General features: G+C 42.3%; 1 protein-coding gene across 1 annotated transcript in view; it reads right to left on the minus strand.

Annotated features, from left to right (window-relative positions):
• The window catches only part of LOC116309433 (alpha-2-macroglobulin-like), a 39,999-nt gene that overhangs the window by 6,794 nt on the left and 12,567 nt on the right, over window positions 1-20,638 (minus strand). The window contains exons 12-23 of the mRNA XM_039604673.1: window positions 14,145-14,220; window positions 13,905-14,050; window positions 13,363-13,512; window positions 12,376-12,519; window positions 12,170-12,269; window positions 11,722-11,843; window positions 11,599-11,650; window positions 11,305-11,388; window positions 9,660-9,836; window positions 9,334-9,409; window positions 8,239-8,395; window positions 7,885-7,959 (exon numbers count right to left, since the gene is read on the minus strand). Coding sequence (XP_039460607.1) covers window positions 7,885-7,959; window positions 8,239-8,395; window positions 9,334-9,409; window positions 9,660-9,836; window positions 11,305-11,388; window positions 11,599-11,650; window positions 11,722-11,843; window positions 12,170-12,269; window positions 12,376-12,519; window positions 13,363-13,512; window positions 13,905-14,050; window positions 14,145-14,220 — 1,359 coding nt within the window. The remainder of the gene's footprint in view (window positions 1-7,884; window positions 7,960-8,238; window positions 8,396-9,333; window positions 9,410-9,659; window positions 9,837-11,304; window positions 11,389-11,598; window positions 11,651-11,721; window positions 11,844-12,169; window positions 12,270-12,375; window positions 12,520-13,362; window positions 13,513-13,904; window positions 14,051-14,144; window positions 14,221-20,638) is intronic.

Genomic DNA, 20,638 nt, shown 5'->3' on the forward strand with positions numbered 1-20,638 from the left:
GTCTAGGGTGAAGTTATACCAAGTGCAGGGGTGTAGAGGGAAGTTATACCAAGTGCACTGGTCTAGGGGGAAGTTATACCAAGTGCAGTGGTCTAGGGGGAAGTTATACCAAGTACAGTGGTCTAGGGGGAAGTTATACCATGTCCAGTGGTCTAGGGGGAAGTTATACCAAGTGCAGTGGGCTAGAGGGAAGTTATACCAAGTGCAGTGTTCTAGAGGGAAGTTATACCAAGTGCAGTGGTCTAGGGGGAAGTTATACCAAGTGCAGTGGTCTAGAGGGAAGTTATACCAAGTGCACTGGTCTAGGGGGAAGTTATACCAAGTGCAGTCGTCTAGGGTGAAGTTATACCAAGTGTAGTGGTCTAGGGGGAAGTTATACCAATTGCAGGGGTCTAGAGGGAAGTTATACCAAGTGCAGGGGTCTAGAGGGAAGTTATACCAAGTGCACTGGTCTAGGGGGAAGTTACACCAATTGCAGTGGTCTAGGGGGAAGTTGTACCAAGTGCAGTGGTCTAGGGGGAAGTTATACCAAGTGCAGTGGTCTAGAGGGAGGTTATACCAAGTGCAGTGGTCTAGGGGGAGGTTATACCACGTCCAGTGGTCTAGGGGGAAGTTATACCAAGTGCACTGGTCTAGAGGGAAGTTATACCAAGTGCAGTGGTCTAGGGGGAGGTTATACCACATCCAGTGGTCTAGCGGGAAGTTATACCAAGTGCACTGGTCTAGAGGGAAGTTATACAAGTGCACTGGTCTAGAGGGAAGTTATACCAAGTGCACTGGTCTAGGGGGAAGTTACACCAATTGCAGTGGTCTAGGGGGAAGTTGTACCAAGTGTAGTGGTCTAGGGGGAAGTTATACCAATTGCAGGGGTCTAGAGGGAAGTTATACCAAGTGCAGGGGTCTAGAGGGAAGTTATACCAAGTGCACTGGTCTAGGGGGAAGTTACACCAAGTGCACTGGTCTAGAGGGAAGTTATACAAGTGCACTGGTCTAGAGGGAAGTTATACCAAGTGCAGTGGTCTAGGGGGAAGTTATACCAAGTGCAGTGGTCTAGGGGAAGTTATACCAAGTGCAGTGGTCTAGGGGAAGTTATACCAAGTGCACTGGTCTAGAGGAAGTTATACCAAGTGCAGTGGTATAGGGGAGTTATACCAAGTGCACTGGTCTAGGGGAAGTTATACCAAGTGCAGTGGTCTAGGGGAAGTTATACCAAGTGCAGTGGTCTAGGGGGAAGTTATACCAAGTGCAGTGGTCTAGGGGGAAGTTATACCAAGTGCAGTGGTCTAGGGGGAAGTTATACCAAGTGCACTGGTCTAGAGGGAAGTTATACCAAGTGCACTGGTATAGGGGGGAGTTATACCAAGTGCAGTGGTCTAGGGGGAAGTTATACCAAGTGCACTGGTCTAGGGGGAAGTTATACCAAGTGCAGGGGTCTAGAGGGAAGTTATACCAAGTGCAGTGGTCTAGGGGGAAGTTATACCAATTGCAGGGGTCTAGAGGGAAGTTATACCAAGTGCAGGGGTCTAGAGGGAAGTTATACCAAGTGCACTGGTCTAGGGGGAAGTTATACCAATTGCAGTGGTCTAGGGGGAAGTTGTACCAAGTGCAGTGGTCTAGGGGGAAGTTATACCAAGTGCAGTGGTCTAGAGGGAGGTTATACCAAGTGCAGTGGTCTAGGGGGAGGTTATACCACGTCCAGTGGTCTAGGGGAAGTTATACCAAGTGCACTGGTCTAGAGGAAGTTATACCAAGTGCAGTGGTCTAGGGGGAGGTTATACCACATCCAGTGGTCTAGCGGGAAGTTATACCAAGTGCAGGGGTGTAGAGGGAAGTTATACCAAGTGCACTGGTCTAGGGGGAAGTTATACCAAGTGCAGTGGTCTAGGGGGAGGTTATACCAAGTGCAGTGGTCTAGGGGGAAGTTATACCAAGTGCAGTGGTCTAGGGGGAAGTTATACCAAGTGCACTGGTCTAGGGGGAAGTTATACCAAGTGCAGGGGTGTAGGGAAGTTATACCAAGTGCACTGGTCTAGGGGAAGTTATACCAAGTGCAGTGGTCTAGGGGAAGTTATACCAAGTGCAGTGGTCTAGGGGGAAGTTATACCAAGTGCACTGGCCTAGGGGGAAGTTATACCAAGTGCAGGGGTGTAGAGGGAAGTTATACCAAGTGCAGTCTTCTAGAGGGAAGTTATACCAAGTGCAGTGGTCTAGGGGGAAGTTATACCAAGTGCAGTGGTCTAGGGCGAAGTTATACCAAGTGCACTGGTCTAGAGGGAAGTTATACCAAGTGCAGTGGTCTAGGGGGAAGTTATACCAAGTGCAGTGGTCTAGGGGGAAGTTATACCAATTGCAGGGGTCTAGAGGGAAGTTATACCAAGTGCAGGGGTCTAGAGGGAAGTTATACCAAGTGCACTGGTCTAGGGGGAAGTTATACCAATTGCAGTGGTCTAGGGGGAAGTTATACCAAGTGCAGTGGTCTAGGGGGGAGTTATATTTTACCAAGATGGCGACGAGTATGGCAGCCTCGTCGCGAGCTTCGACACAGCGAACACCATGAGACCGGACAGTGTGCGCACCCCGGATGACGTCAGTGCGCACACTGTGTCTGAGGAGGATGTGCGGAAGTGCTTCAGGAGGGTGAACGCACGCAAAGCTACTGGTCCGGACGGGATTCCCGGCCGCGTCCTCAAGTCATGCGCGGCTCAGCTGGCTGGAGTGTTTACACACATCTTCAACCTTTCCCTCTCTCTGTCTGTAGTCCCAGCCTGCTTCAAAATGGCCACCATCGTCCCTGTACCCAAATCCTCCACCATCTCCTCATTGAACGACTGGCGACCTGTAGCCCTGACCCCCATCGTGAGCAAATGCTTCGAGAAGCTGATCAGGGACTTCATCTGCTCTGCACTACCCGACTCGCTGGACCCTCTACAATTCGCATACCGCCACAACAGGTCCACTGATGATGCCATAGCCCTGACACTCCATGCTGCCCTGTCACACCTGAAGAGACACGTATGTGAGAATGCTGTTTGTAGATTACAGCTCAGCATTCAACACTATCGTTCCCTCGAAGCTGGACAGGAAACTGCAGGATCTAGGACTGAGCAGCTCCCTCTGCAGCTGGATCCTTAACTTCCTGTCTGACAGACGCCAAGTGGTCAGACTGGGTAGCACAACCTCATCCCCCATCACACTGAACACTGGTGCTCCACAGGGGTGTGTACTGAGCCCTCTCCTGTACTCACTCTACACCTACGACTGCACGGCCACTAGAAACTCCAACATCATTGTGAAGTTTGCGGACGACACTACAGTGGTGGGTCTTATCACCAACAGTGATGAGACAGCCTACAGGGAGGAAGTCAGCGCCCTGACCCACTGGTGTCAAGACAACCATCTCACCCTCAACGTCGCAAAGACAAAGGAGTTGATAGTGGACTTCCGGAGGTGCAGAGAAGTACACACCCCCATCACCATCAACGGCGCCGCTGTGGAGAGAGTGAGCAGCTTCCGCTTCCTTGGTGTACATTTGGCTGAGGATCTCACGTGGTCAGTACACATAAACAAAACAGTGAAGAAGGCGCAGCAGCGCCTCTTCTTTCTCAGGAGACTGAAAAGATTCGGCATGAGCCCCTGCATCCTCAGGACCTTCTATCGTTGTGCCATTGAGAGCATCCTCACTGGATGCATCACCACGTGGTATGGCAACAGCACCGCTTACAACCGCAAAGCTCTCCAGAGAGTAGTGCGGTGTGCTGAACGGATAATTGGAGGTGAGCTTCCCTCCCTCCAAGACATCTACAGGAAGCGGTGCCTGAGGAAAGCGGGGAGGATCATCAAGGACTCCAGTCACCCCAGCCATAAACTGTTCAGACTACTTCCATCAGGAAGGAGGTTCTGCAGCATCCGGTCCCGTACCAGCAGACTGAGAGACAGCTTTTTCCACCAGGCCATCAGACTGCTGAACACGTCATAGACACCTCACGCTCACTACTGGAACTTCAACATTATGCACTCCATACTGTACATTAATCCCACTGTTTTGCACATGTCCGACTACCAACCTCTGTATATTTTATATACCTTATTTTATTGTTTACTCTATTTCATTTGTAAAATATGTATATACACACACTCACACACACACACACACACACACGTAGAAAAACATATTTAGTATACACATCCAGTAATGCATATACTCATATATTGTACATATATTTATTACTTTCAGATTTAGCCATTCTTACATTTTTGCTTGTTTTACGTTATTGTATTTTTGCACAACTGTGTTGCTTGAGAAGGTCGCACACAAGAATTTCACTCGCATGTACTGTACCAGTGTACCTGCACATGTGACGTGACAATAAAAGTGATTTGATTTGATTTGATTTGACCAAGTGCAGTGGGCTAGGGGGAAGTTATACCAAGTGCACTGGTCTAGGGGGAAGTTATACCAAGTGCACTGGTCTAGGGGGAAGTTATACCAAGTGCAGTGGTCTAGGGGGAAGTTATACCAAGTGCACTGGTCTAGAGGGAAGTTATACCATGTGCAGTGGTCTATAGGGAAGTTATAGCAAGTGCAGGGGTCTAGAGGGAAGTTATACCAAGTGCACTGGTCTAGAGGGAAATTATACCAAGTGCACTGGTCTAGAGGGAAGTTATACCAAGTGCACTGGTCTAGGGGGAAGTTATACCAAGTGCAGGGGTCTAGAGGGAAGTTAAACCAAGTGCAGTGTTCTAGGCAAGGCAAGGCAAGTTTATTTATATAGCACAATTCAACAACATGTGATTCAAAGTGCTTTACAGAGACATTAAAAACAAAAACAAATAAAAAGCATGATCTAAAATTGATTAAGACAAACAAACAAACAAACAAACAAAACAGTATTTAAAATCAAAAATCAAAACAGTAGATAAAATCAGAACAGTAGATAAAATCAGAACAGTAGATAAAGTCAGTAGTTAAAATGTAAGTTTTGAAATTTAAGCTTAAAAGTGTGGATTTGGTGATTTATTCAAAAGCAGCTGAGAATAGGTGGGTCTTCAATCTGGATTTAAATAAAGTGAGTGTTTCAGCTGATCTGAGGCTTTCTGGGAGTTTGTTCCAGAGATATGGAGCATAAAACCGAATGCAGCTTCTCCGTGTCTGGTTCTGACTCTGGGAACTGATAAGAAACCGGATCCAGATGACCTGAGGGATCTGGAAGGTTCATACTGGGTCAGGAGGTCACTGATGTATTTTGGTCCTAAACCATTCAGAGCTTTATAAACCAGCATCAGAACTTTAAAGTCTATCCTCTGACGGACAGGCAGCCAGTGTAAAGACCTCAGAGCTGGACTGATGTGGTCCACTTTTTTGGTCTTAGTGAGGACTCGAGCAGCAGAGTTCTGAATGAGCTGTAGTTGTCTGACTGATTTTTTAGGTAGACCTGTAAAGATGCTGTTACAGTAATCAAGCCTACTAAAGATGAATGCATGGACTAGTTTTTCCAGGTCCTGTTGAGACATCAGATCTTTTATCCTTGAAATATTCTTGAGGTGATAGTAAGCTGATTTTGTTATTGTCTTAATGTGTTTTTCTAAGTTTAGGTCTGCATCCATCACTACACCCAAATTTCGCGCCTGGTTTGTGGTTTTTAGGTGTATAGATTGAAGTTCTCTGGTGACCTGTAATCGTTTTTCTTTGGCACCAAAGACTATTACTTCAGTTTTGTTTTTGTTTAGCTGGAGAAAATTGTGGCACAACCAGTCATTAATTTCCTCAATGCATTTACCAAGAGCCTGTACAGGGCCTCGGTCTCCTGGTGACAATGTGATATATATTTGTGTGTCATCTGCATAGCTATGATAGTTTATTTTGTTGTTCTTTATAATCTGTGCCAGTGGGAGCATGTATATGTTAAACAGAAGGGGTCCCAAGATGGAACCTTGGGGAACTCCACATGTGATACTTGTCTGCTCAGATGTGAAGTTACCTATTGATACAAAGTATTTCCTGTTTTCTAAGTATGTTTTGAACCAGTTTAGTACAGTTCCTGAAAGACCTACCCAGTTCTCCAGTCGTTTGAGTAATATGTTGTGGTCAACTGTATCAAATGCTGCACTGAGATCCAGTAGAACTAAGACTGACATTTTCCACTGTCTGTATTCAGACATATGTCATTAAACACTTTGGTCAGAGCGGTTTCAGTGCTGTGGTTCTGTCTAAAACCTGACTGGAAGGCATCATAGCAGTTATTCTGTGTTAAGAAGTAATTGAGCTGTTGAGAAACTGCTTTTTCAATGATCTTACTTAAAAATGGGAGGTTTGAGATCGGCCTGTAGTTGTTCATTTGTGTCTTGTCAAGATTGTCCTTTTTCAGTATAGGTTTTATTACAGCAGTTTTTAGTGGTTCTGGAAACACACCTGATATTAAAGAAAAGTTTACGATCTGTAACAGGTCTGACTCCAAAGTCTTTGAGACCTTTTTGAAAAAACTTGTTGGCAGGACATCTAAACAGCAAGAGGAGGAGTTCAGTTGACCTAAGATGTCCTCCAGGTCTTTGCTGTTAATAGGGTGAAACTGTTTGGTGGTGTTTAAACAGTTTTTTGGTGGACACAGTACATATCCTGGATCTGCTGTTGATGTACCAATTGCTTGTCTAATCTTTTGGATTTTTTCTGTGAAGAATTTGGCAAAGTCATTGCAGGCCATGGTCGAATGAAGTTCAGTTGCCACTGACACAGGAGGGTTTGTTAGCCTGTCAACTGTAGAGAATAAGACCCGAGCGTTATGACTGTTTTTGGTGATGATGTCAGAGAAGTACGACCTCCTTGCACTCCTCAGTCTAGGGGGAAGTTGTACCAAGTGCACTGGTCTAGAGGGAAGTTGTACCAAGTGCACTGGTCAAGAAGTGGCCAATGAACACCAGGCCTGCAAGGCTACTCAGGTCACCTGTTTTTATTAGAGACACGCAGGGTAGACATTTGGATGGAGGCAGTTAGAACTGAGAGAGTCTCCTCACCCATTACATTCCATCCAAGTTCTTTACTGCTTCCTGAGTAAAACCCATAAGGTCAGAGATTAGGACTTTTGAGACAGAGAGCTGATCCAGACTGCATTAGGGTGCTGGTTCCATAGGTCGACATATCATGGCACACTCAGACCCCGAATTGTTTGACAAGTGCTTGTTTTTGATATGAATCCAATGGAAATATTGTGACTAAAATTTATGGAAGTTTTAAAAAACGTGTCATCAATGGCATTTCAGCCTTTATTTTGACAGGACAGTTTAGAGAGTACATGGGAAAAATGGGAATGGGTGGAATGACATACAGAAAATTTTTTCGATGGAGCCAACCGAGGCACCTGCAATAAGTCAGCAGCCATGCACCAAATGACTTGCAGAGGAACTGTGAAACTTAAATAGCTTGATGCATGCTCCATATAAAAAATGCCAAAAGAAATAGCAAAGGTGAGCTGTGTCATCTGGTGATTCTGGCTGTTAGTGAGACCAGCTTATCTGTAGGGACTGCTGCTTTTTTGTTTTTGCCTGTCCCGTTTGGTACTTTAGCACTCAGAATTGTTGTCCAAAGCCCAGGAAAGATGCCCAATGGATTTTTTTCAAGTGGAGAAAATATGCCAATGCCATATTGTTCCACTTGATTAATTTATATTATCATTGTTTGTTTATTTTATTTTATTTTAAGTTGTTACAAATTGGACAGACAATTATACTGAAAGGTAGAAAGAAAAAGAAAGAAAGAGAGAATACAGAGGGAAGGGGGACAGTAAAATAAGACACTGAGACTGCTGGCTAAGCTTAACTCCATGGCTCAGTAGGGCTAACTCTATGTTCAATTTTTGTTTAAATAGCTCGATATTCTTTGAGTCTACTCACATGTTGGGATATATTCATTTCCAAGAAGGCAGCAGTAACGTACGCACTGAGAGTCACTTCATCAGATACACCACCCTGTCAACAGAAGGCATCATAGACATCATCAAAACACCAACAACATTCAGGGATATGACATCATGAAAATGATTTTCAGTTGCATATGGTTTTAGTATCATCTTTGATTAAGGATTGTGACTCGCAGTTCTATGGAGCAAGTGTCAAAATGAATGTCTTGGTCCATGTTCAATGCTTTTACAGTGTTTAATACACTGTTTTCCATGTATGAATGAAATTATTAATAAAATTGTTAAAGTGCTTCCACGCGGGAGGTTATTTCCACAGTCTACACGTTACCTTCATTCTGTTGTTGAAGAGTTTCCCAGACTTTTCAAAACAGCCAGTTTCTTGTTGTTTATGTTGCAGCCAGGTCTTAGACTCTTCGATCGTTCTGGGATCAATATAGATGAAAGACTGAGCTTTGGCAAAACTTCTTACCACAAACGCAGTCAGCCTGGCAAAAAGAAAAAAAAAACCACTTACACATCTTACAACGATGGAAATGTTTGGCTTGGTGTTTGGATGTAAGGTCACATTAAGAGAAAAATACTGATCATTTTGAAAATAAAGTTGAAATTTCAAGATTACATTTGAAAATGTATTTTGAGAAAAAAGCGTGAAGATTACAGTTGTTCCAGGGCAAACTGCCACGGTTGCTGTACCCTCTGAATTAGGGAAATCGTACTTCATAATCAGTTTTAGTAACAAGGAAGGAACTGATGTCCCTTTTAGCAAATAAAAACAGTGTGGCAGTAAGTATAAGTGCATTAAAAAGCAGAAAGTGGTACAGAAATCTGTACGTGGTCAGATGGAGATTAGTATAAAATGAAATGGCTGGTAATGGACACATGCGAGGATACCGATGATTACACGCTCGTGGAATAAAAAGCATCTATACTGTATCACAAGACGACTGGTTTATTTCACTGAGTCATCTACACAATCTACAGGGTATAGCAGCTGTGGTAGTTTGAAACAACAACCGTAATCATTTCAACTGTTTTCTTAGAATTGAATTTGACTTTTACAAAAACAGTATTACGACTTTATTATCGAAATAGCATTTTGGCTTTATTTGAAAAAATAAAAATAAATAAATAATAGAATTACAACTTTAATCTCTAAATTTTGACTTTTTTACTGTGGCCCTAATACTCCTCCCTACTAAATTACACAGTATTAACCAAAAGTTATTTTTAATGTTAGGGGAGTCAAAGGACTAAAGGTAATTATGCTAAATTGTGAATTATTTTAAGTATTAGAGGTTGACTATTATATTAATAGCATAAACATGTCTAACTTTGAGAAACGTCTTCTGTTTGGTGGGATATTTAAAAACCAGTGTAACCGCTCTGATTTATGTAGGACATAATTGATCAGTGATGTTCTCACCAAGTGTTTCCTGGTCCTACTCCAAATGTGGTGTAAGCACCGTCGTCACTTTTGTAGTTGAGCTGTCTTTGGTATCCTGTAACAACAGAGACACAATGATCGAGACATTGTTGCTATGGTGATGATTGGACTCCATTTGTTTATGGATCTGCATGTGTACATCAAGATTTGGGAAATTCTATGACTCTTGCTGACAGATGAGGAAAATGACACATTCGAGCAAAAACTGTGGCTAATGTTCTGCCTCATGTCGGCTTGTTTCTTGAACCGTGTGTGTTGAAGTGATTCAATTGATTTCCTTCTTAGAGGAAACAATAAAAACTTGCCACTGGTGAGGAAGTTAGTAGCTTTTTTCATGATTGCTGTGGTGAGCTGCTGTGTGCCTTTCAGGTAGTGGAGGATGTAGATGTTGGGGGCCAGGAGAGCCATGTTCTGCTCCCCACATCCATGTGGCATCTGCAGCAATCCATCCAGGTTCTTCAGAGCCCGGCCGAGGATGACACCTGATCAAAAACACTGATTCACTAAAACTAACAAAACTAGCGTAAAACAACTTTGTATTATTGGGCAGAGATAACCTGAATAATTTCAATATGCAATTTTAAATGATGATTTCATTTGCTGAGCGAAAAACCATCCAAACTGAAAATCGTAGATTGACTGTGATTAACCAAATACTTCTGAGTTTCATTTCACCAACCAGACCCAGGCCTGATTAAGGCCAGACCTGCTGGATCAAGAAATCACTCAAGTACCATCTGTTTGACAAAGGGAAGCAGGCTAAAAGATGTCAAAAAGAAACACGTCGTTGCCATGATTTTAAGAAATTCAAAAATAGGCGAGAAGTCTTGAGATCTATCAGTTTGGACAGGGTTAAAAAACAATTTCTATAGCTTTGGAGCCCCCAGTGCACCATGTTGGAACCCATTATCCACAAACTGAGAAAACTTGAAAAGATGTGGCCGAAATTAATCCATTAGCACATCTACAACTCACCGAAAAAGTCAAGCGAATCCCATCAACACCCAGAACTGAAGGCCTTGCCTTCCTCTGTAAAGGTCAGAGTTTACGATTCAACAATACAAAGGAGACGGGGCAAAAACAGCATTCATGGACAAAACCACTGCTGACCAAAAAGAACACAAAAGCTTATCTCACATTTGCCAAAAAAACATCTCCATGCTCCACAAGATATTTGGGAGAATATTATATGGACTGAAGAGAAAAAGTTTTGAGTTTTGTTGCATCATTTCATAGAAAGAACATCATACCAACAGTGGTGGTAGCAGTGTGATGCCCTGGGGCTATGTGGCGTAGGGGGGTCTGTGGCTCAGCTGCAGGGAGGGGTGGGGCATTGGGTTTAGGTGGTTAGCGACGGAGGAGTCTGGTTAAGGCAGCTGGTGCCCAGTGTTAAATCATGCCTCTGCTGTTTCAGTAGCACGCCACGACCTGGAGGAAGAACTCTCTACCAGGAGAATGCCCAGCTATCAGTTTGTGCCTTGAATCTCAAACTTATGCTATTAAGATGGAAAATGATCCAGAACGCCAGAAAGTGGCCGAGTCAAAATATGGACTTAAATCCTACTGACATGATCCTGCATGACCAGACCGACACGCTGGAAAACCCTCTGGTGTGACTGGGCCAAAACTCCTCCACAGCGTTTCAAAAACACTTATGACAAAAGCTAGACTGCAGTTCTTCCTGCAAAGAATGGCACAACCAGCCTTTTGATTTTTGGGGTCCATTTATTTTTCACATAAGGCCAGGAAGATGTGAGTCGCTTTTTTCTATTTATAAATGAAATCATCTTTTAAAAGTTGAATACGGTTTTTACTTTTACTTGAACATGATGTCTCTTTTATTTTCTGTTGTTTTAGTAATTTACTATTTGTCTTTTTATCAAAGCTTTAACCTGCCATATTTTTATTTGGCTGAATCAAAATTCATTGGGATGAAATCATGAGGTTTACCCAGGACTGATACAGAAGTGCGGGCAGATCCTTCTATCACATTCTCAGGCAGATGTATCTCTGTTTCCTCTATCGGTGTGTTTCCTGTGTACAGAATCAGGAAGTCATGTTTACAACAGAGTTACTGTTCAAAGTCACCAGGTGGCCTGATCTTCAGCACATATCATTACATTTTGTGAAAGTGCTGGATGAAAATTTGGCACATTTTATGTGCACAGTGCACTCCACTGCTAACTTTCAGCATTTAGGTCATTTCTTTATTTAAACTTTGTAACTGATGGAAATCATACTGACCTTTTGGACAAAGAAGCCAGTTGTACGTCTTTGTCATCTCAGTTCCCTCGGCCTGAAGAAAATTATCTTTAAAATGAGTGAAAATTAAAAATGTTTTTCTGGTCCTGTATTTATGGTACTGACCTTCACTATGAGAGATTTGGTGACCACGTCGATGCGACCTCTGTCTGGTACGCTCACAACCTCATTATCACATGACACATGGGACGCTACGGCCTCAGCAGACACAGTCACATTCACAGCCCCTAAAAACAGCAGCACATGTCACCTTCTTTATCTCTCCATTAAAATAAAGGTTACTGAGGTTATTTTACAGATTTTGTAGAAACTAGAAGGAAATGTGTTGGGACAAAAGGAGACAGTTAGCTGTGATTACACTAGAACTAAAACTAGATCTGTAGATTTAATGTTGGTTCTAAATCAAAGATAACGTCTAACTGAAAATTTTACAGCATCAGGTGTGAAAAACATGAGCTAGAAAATAAATAGTCCAAAATAATTTCAGGGTCCTGCTGGAGGCTGAGGTAATGTAAGTCATAAAAAGTATCTCGTCAGAGACGACACTTTTCACCGGAGACGACATGAGGGCCATCATGGTAAAATTTTCCTTTGAACTTGAGGCATGAAGGCAATCGAAAAATCAAGTTTGTCGCCATCTTCAGTCCGACTTTCTAGATATTTCAGCAACACATGAAGATCAGCAAAAACTGGTGCAACAACAAAAACTATTGCATTTACATTATGTTTGACGGACTCACAGGTATACATGTATTTTACCTGGAAAACTGCATAGGCGTCATTTTGCTCTTGACTGGGGTACGGCAAAACATATCTTTTTGGTCTCACATTTAGGCATTCTTCAGCATCTCGAACCTCATATGGGATACCTGAGGATTTCTTGAGTGGGAGCAAGTCAAATATCTGAAAAGAAAAGTGCAGTTCAACAAAACCTCCAAACATTTTTTGCCTGCCTGCCCGGTCACATTTGATCCACATATTTTTTTTAACTGTTACATGTAGTACTGGTGTAAATACGAGTACAGATTAGGCTTAAATCAATTGCTGATGATCTAAGAAGACTTCTTAATAAAAAATAAATTAAAATGATCAAGTTAGCAGTAAGTGTCCGCAGATGTGAGGTGTTATAGTTGAAGTATCTGTTTACCAAATCTTACAGCAGTTCTACAATTTTACTATAAACACCACATCGTTCGTAGTGACTTATATGGCTACAGTAAGTCTTCTCCATTTGAAGCTGTCTCTGTAGCTCCTTTACCTCCTTTAAGTCTCACTTTTTCCTGGTTTTGCTGTATGTTTAACATCAACAAATACTCATGTATGTGAGCAGTTTCGATGCAAAGTTAAATTCTTCTCAAGTAAAGCAGACACTGACTGGCAGGTGATAGACTTACAGATTGTTACATGGTTGAATTATTTGCTAAAAAAAAGTCATGATCCTGGATTTATCTCCATGCTGAAATATTAATTTGCCCAAAAGGAATTAATTTTATAAGATTAAAATATTGCTGTCTGCAACCACATGAGCAACAAGTGATCCTGAAACATACATTTAACCACACATGCATATGTAACCTTGTATTATGTATTATTACTGTTTAAAACAGTTGAATGTAGGACTGCCCAAAGAATACTTATCAGGACACAAGTACCAGAGCGAAGGCGTGAGCTGCTGGTAACTCAGGACACTACGGGCTCTGGAAATAAGGATGTGTCCATCTCACTGGTGTTAATATCAGCAGTTACCTTATCTGCATCCAGAGTCTTCCCAGGCTCCTTGATGAGAACACTCTTGTCGATGGCGCTCACACCACACAGAGAACGTGGCAGGGCCGTCACCTGCATGTTGGTCTCTTCACCTGGGATGGCTGAAGACGGTGAAAACTCCACTGACACCTGACACAAAACACCCGTAGATGTTACTGTGATGAGTCCTCACTCACTGCTGGCTAAAAGTGCTGTTCATTGTGGTGAGTGACAAATCATGAGTCCCAGTGGGATGGCTGTAGCCCAAGCTGCACACTGTATGAATCTGTGTCAGTGTTAGATAGAAAGGACTTGCATCATCATTGAAAAAAGTGCTTGTATAAATGGTAGTGAGCGAATGAGGTGGTATAAAGGAGCACTTTGAGTCCTCAGGTAGAGTAGAAACAGCTGTGGAACAACCAGTCCATTTACTGATGCTAGAAATCCTCACGTGATTTAGCCAACTGGAGATGACTTTGATTTGAATTTGACTGCAGACAAATGACACCAAGCACACAACACACCCCTAGAATTACACTCACCTTGTTGCTGAAGCATTTGTCAGTAGAGAAGTTGGCACTGTGGGCAATTACATCCTCACTTGGCAGGACAGCATAAGCCACAAGCTGGAACTCTGGTGACATCTCAGGAGACACTCTAAACTCAAAGTTCACCTGGCCCTCAGTCACTGAAACAGAGGTCCAAACATACATCCACAGATCAACAAAACAGTCCAAAGTCCATGCTTGGCTGTGGCATATGTGGAAATATGGGAATTTTACCCGATCTATCTTGCACTTGAACCTGTGTTTGTCCTTGCATGATGACAGCTCCTCTGGACAACACCTGGAAGATAGAAATCATTTAAAAAACAAGCCTGAACTAGCACTGATATCTGTGGACATCACTACCAGTTAAAAGTTTTGACACACCACCTCATTCAGTGTTTTTTTATTTTTTTTTATTTTAATACTTTCTACATTGTAGGTGAAGCAAAGAAAAATCTATAAATAACTCTAAATATGTTTTATGTTTTAGAGTCCTCAGAGTAGCAGCCCTTTGCTTTACTGACAGTGCTGCAAACCCTCGGCCTTCTCTCAGTGAGCTTCATGATGTAGTCGCCTGACATGGTTTCACCTCACAGGTGAACCTTATCAGTGTCAATTGGTGGAACCTCCTGCCTTCCTAATGAGGTTGGGACCATCAGTTGTGTTGTGCAGAAGTCAGGTTGGTACACAGCTGACAGCCCTGTTTGACAACTGTTAGAATTCATATTTGAATGTGTCCCCAGGCGCAGTCACAAAAACCATCAAGTGCTACAATGAAACTGGCTCACATGAGGATGCCCCAGGAAAGGAAGACCAAAGGTCACCTCTGCTGCTGAGGATACATTCATCCGAGTCACCAGCCTCAGAAATCACAAGTTAACAGCAGCTCAGATTAGAGTCCAGATAAATACCACACAGAGCTCCAGTAGCAGACACATCTCTACATGTTCAGAGGAGACTGTGTGAATCAGGCCTTTATGGTCACATAGCTGCTAAGAAACCACAACCAAGGAAAAGCAACAGCCAAAGGAGATTTGTTTGGGCCAAGAAACACAAGGAGTGGACATTACACCATCTGTGCTTTGGTCTGATGAGTCCAAATTTGAGATCTTTGGTTCCACCTGACGTGTCTTTGTGCGACGGAGAAAAGGTGAATGGATGGTCTCTACATGCATGGTTCCCACTGTGAAGCATGGAGGAGGAGGTGTGATAGTGTGGGGGTGCTTTGCTGGTGACACAGTTGGGGATTTATTCAAAACTGAAGGCACACTGAACCAGCATGGCTGCCACAGCATCCTGCAGCAACATGCCATCGCATCATTTATTTTCCAACAGGACAACGACCCCAAACACACCTCCAGGCTGTGTGAGTGCTGTTTGACCAAGAAGGAGAGTGATGGAGTGCTGACCTGATGGCCTGGCCTCCACAGTCACCTGACTTAAACTCAAAGGAGATGGTTTGGGATGAGATGGAGGGCAAAAAGGCCAACAAGTGCTCAGCATTGTTCACCAAATGATTAAATATGTGTTCATTCATAGTTTTGATGCCTTCAGTGAGAATCTACAATGGAAATAATTCAATTCAATTTATTTATACAGCTCAAAATCAAAAAAACTGTCACCTCAAGGTGCTTTATATTGTAAGGTAGACCCTACAATAAGATTAATAACAGATATGATTCAATGCAGAGAGGTCTATTAACACATAGTGAGTGAGAAAGGTGACTGGAAAGGAAAAACTCAATGCATCATGGGAATCCCCGGCAGCCTACGTCTATTGCAGCATAACTAAGGGAGGATTCAGGGTCACCTGGTCCAGCCCTAACTATATGCTTTAGCAAAAAAAAAAAAAGAAAATAGTCATGAAAATGTGGAAAAACCATAAAGTAAGTAGGTGTCCAAACTTTTGACTGTAAATTGGTGCAGTTTTGTGGCTGAAATTCTGATATCTTATGAATTTTAAAAGTTGCTCGTAGAAAATTGTCTTCAGACCTTCAAAGCATCCTCAGGCCTAAAGGATAAAATCAGCCAACGGAAAGGAGTGAAATAACAGCTCTTAGTAATTAAACTGTTTCAAGATAAGTTACAGACCCAGTTTTTGTAGCTGTTCGAAGGGTTTTGAAAAGTGTTTTTGTATTTTGTCTTTACTCTGATTATAATGTTAAGTTAGCTTACTCCACCCATCCCGTAATAATACAGTTAAATTACAATGAAAAATAACCAAAAGGTCTCTTCTTAAAGTGCAGTTTGTCTCATATGTCTTTAAAAGATCCTGCGGGTGCCCACAACTTACAACAACATCATTATTTTTTTCTACTTTTTTCATTTTCCTGTGATGCTAAAAATCTGAACAATTTTATGTTGTCCTGGAAAAATGTTATTATAAAATGTTACCACATATCATTGCTTCTTTCTGCACGGTTATTTATTGAACATGCCAATCTTGTTTGTTATCTTGACTGACTTGGGTGTGACCACTATCTGGTTATTGAACATTTGGAATTCTACCAGCGACAGAACGATGTACTATAAATCTCTCTGTTCAATTTGACTAGATCACTAATTTATCTTGTGACAGCTTTACTATGTTGCTTTATTTGCAGTACTAGTACTTGTCTTTTGTTATTATATTTTTCTAATTCTTTAAACGTCTCTAGCATCTGTTTCTTGACCTAACTTGTTCATACCCAGTGTAGCTGTCATAGTGAAATGTGTTTATTTGTTCTCAATTTTTGTGATTATAATGTTTTTTATGATTATAAAACAGGGTATTTCATCTAAATCCCATGTTGTATTATTGGCGCCTACTGGTGGAGCTGAGTATTGTGCTTTGGAGGGATGTTCAACTAAGGCGCATATGCCACCAGAGACTAAAGACTCAAGCCAGAAAAACAAGCTAGCTTGTGAATAAGGAGAAAAAATATGAACTGCAACTGCTCACAAATGTTTTGTAGAAAGGCGCACATGGTATGGTTGTGTATTTTACTTTGTGTGTACGTTTTTTTGCAGTTGTAATTTTATTTTGCTGACACAATATCTGTGTTTTCATTTCTTTTTTCACTGTAGTTTTTCACGGTGTTTGCTGGCGAAGACGAGATTAAAATTTTGGTTAAACATCAGTTGGAGCATGGCCCTTTATTCTACACCAAACATTAACAATAAACTTCAGGAGCAGTTACACCCAAGTTAGAGAAAGCTACAAACTACTGCTGTGATAGCCATCATGTCCGTTTGGGGTTTTAGGCGTATCATGTAATGCTGTGTAGCAATCAGGGTACAGACCCAAATCCAGAACTCAAGACACAGAAATGGGAAGAAAAACAAGTGGACAGTTTTTCAACACAGCAAGTTCAAGATAGTCCACTGGAAATACTAACTAAGGAAATACACTTCTAGGAAAACTGGAATCCCAGGAAACAGTGTTTGGGAACAGGAGAATAAACAGACAGAACAGAGAGGAAACACCTGTGGAACACTGCTAGAACTCAATGTGGAAAACAAGACAAGATGCATAAAACAAAAGACTGGAAAATAAAACAGAAAATAACTAAACATGGACTCACTAAAAGACGAGACTTGAAAAGTGCAGGAGAAACACAGGGAAAGCACGATTAACCGAGAACAGAACCCAGATGACTAAATCTACGAAGGCCTAAGAATATAAATACTTAACAGAGAGAGAAAACTAAGGATATCATGAACAAAGGACTAAACACTGAGGCTAATTACTAAGCTGACAGAAAATGATGATGGACAGAACAGAGGAACCAGACATGAAGTCTGTGATTCAGGAGACAGACGTCCTCCCTAGTTTTCCTTTTTGCTAAAGCATATAGTTTGGGCTGGATCAGGTATGTTGTAAAGGCTCACCTTTCAGCACATTCACTTCACCAGATGCACCTTGTTTCTTTTCCTCACCTTTGATTGGGTGTGGTGCTTGGCCTTAATTGCACTCACCTGTCACTCGTTATATAAGGACTGCACTCACCTACCCCTCACTCTTCCTTCACTCCCACATGGGGCGGCAGCTGAGCCCATGATGATGACTACTTAAACCCTGAGCCTTCCTTCCTCCAAAACATGGTCCTCCGAGCCGGAGTAGTGTTATCATCATGGATTCACAGCAGCCATTGACTGGAGATTTGAGAAGTTCTGGTTGTGGAAGGCGACCTCCTACCCACCTGCAGTATGACGTTCAGTACCCTGGGAGTATAAGTGCTAGATGTGATACAGAGAGTCAAACAGAATGCCAGCATAGTGACACAGACACACATGGGCTGCAGGATCCTGACGGGAGTCAGAAAGTCAACCAGAGACATCCCCTGCTCCTTTACCTACCAGTAGAGATGAGGTGATGAGGGAACTCCTGGTGACGATGAGGGAGATTAGGCAATTTATGATTCAATTATCTCCTCCCCATTCTCGCAGTTCCTCCAGATCTTCAATTCACACTGTCTCATCTGATGAAAACAAATCCTCTGTATGCGGTTTACAAGTCATTCCCCAAACACATCAGCAACATGAGCAGTTCCCAGTGATTGATCCAGCAACATGTCAATCACCCTTTCAGCCCCCACAGATTAGCCGTCAGTCTGGTGCAGTTCTGGCTGCTAGCCCTCCTTTCCCTAATTCAACAATATTAGATGCTGCAGTTCCTTCAAGTGGTTTGCCTAGACCAGTTTTTCCTACACCAGATGAGACTCCTTTTAAATTCCTGGCCACACCACTGCAAGGTCCGCACCAGATTTCCTTTGTTCAACCTGCTGTTCCTCTAGATGAAGACCCTGCTCAACCTCTCATTTGCATTCCAGAACCAAGGCAGCACCCTCCTGTAAAGCAGCAACCAGCTACATCCAATGGCTTACATGAAGAGAAACCTTTGGTACCCATTACTGCTAGTTCTAGTCACCCTGTTAGCACTAGAACACATGTGTATAAGCTTGAGGGTCCTTCTTTCCCAGACCTTACCAGTGAAGATGAAATCCAGTATAGGCTGTTACGAATGGCCCTTACTAACCTTCTTGACCCTCATGAGACAGAGCACTTCAAATATCATGTCCTTCTCGATCATCTGAAAGTAGACCAAGCTAAATGGTTAGCTATTTCCTTTTCCTATGCTCCTGACCCATACACTCAAGCCATCAAAGCCCTTGATGAGCGTTATGGGCAACCAAGACAGCTAGCATTGAAAGAGCTACGGAACATACTGGAGCTTCCTCCTATCAGAGCAGGTGATGGTCAGACTCTGGATAACTTTGCTCTTCGTGTGCAAGCTTTAGTTGGTTTGCTTAGCACCATGGGTGATCAAGGACGGACAGAACTAAATTGTGGCTCCCATGTCGATCGCCTACTTGAAAAGTTGCCTGCAGAGCATTCCAGTCGCTTCAAACGGCACATTTACAGGGAACAAGGAGATATGATGTATGACTTACCTTTGTTCTCGTCCTGGTTACAAATGGAATGCAAGTGTCAACCAAGAAAGGACAGTCCTGCTTCATCCTTTAACCAGCCACGACCTGCCCGTAAGTACACCTCTCCACTCACAACAATATTACATGGGACAAATCCATCCGATCCTGTACAGGCAACACAACCCATCATAATGACTAAGGCAAGATGTGCATATTGCTGCTCACCTGAACACCACATTAGCAAGTGCCCTGAGTTCATTAACAAGACAAAGGATGAGAAAATACACTGGATAAAGAGAAACAAACGGTGTTGGCGTTGTGCTAGAACTCATCAGGCTGTGAAGTGTGATCTGAGGAAAGCATGTGCCACCTGCATGAGACAACATCTACAGATCCTGTGTGAGGTGAATCAGAGACCTAGAACTGAAGTTAATCCTGTAGTGAGGACACTGTACTTTGATAAGACAAAAAACAAACTAAAAACCAGCAATAAACAACTTAAACATAAAAAATCACAAAGAAAGAACAATACAGTATCCACATCTGAACCAAAGAGTAAAACAGTGAAATGTGGATTATTAAATATTAGGTCTCTCTCCTCCAAGTCTCTGTTAGTACATGACTTAATAATTGATCAACAAATCGATTTACTCTGCCTTACAGAAACCTGGTTGCAGCAGGATGAGTATGTTAGTTTAAATGAATCAACACCCCGAGTCATTCTAACTACCAGAAATCCCGAAGCACAGGCCGAGGGGGCGGTGTGGCAGCAATTTTCACACCAGCCTATTAATTAACGAAAGACCAAGACAGACTTTTAATTCATTTGAAAGCCTGATGCTTAGCCTCGTCCACCCCAGCTGTAAAACTCAGAAACCAGTCTTACTTGTTATCATCTATCGTCCACCTGGGCCTTACACAGAGTTTCTCTCTGATTTCTCAGACTTTTATCTGATTTAGTGCTCAGCTCAGATAAAATAATTATTGTGGGTGATTTTAACATCCATGTAGATGCTAAAATGACAGCCTCAACATCGCATTTAATCTGTTATTAGACTCAATTGGCTTCTCTCAAAATGTAAAAGAACCCACCCACCACTTTAATCACACTCTAGATCTTGTTTTAACATATGGAATAGAAACTGAACATTTAACAGTGTTTCCTGAAAACCCTCTGCTGTCTGATCATTTCCTGATAACATTTACATTTACAATAATTGATTACACAGCAGTGGAGAGTAGACTTTATCAAAGTAGATGTCTTTCTGAAAGTGCTGTAACTAAGTTTAAGAATATAATCCACCCACTGTTATCATC

The sequence above is a fragment of the Oreochromis aureus genome, linkage group 3, assembly GCF_013358895.1.
Source record: "Oreochromis aureus strain Israel breed Guangdong linkage group 3, ZZ_aureus, whole genome shotgun sequence".
Lineage (NCBI taxonomy): Eukaryota > Metazoa > Chordata > Actinopteri > Cichliformes > Cichlidae > Oreochromis > Oreochromis aureus.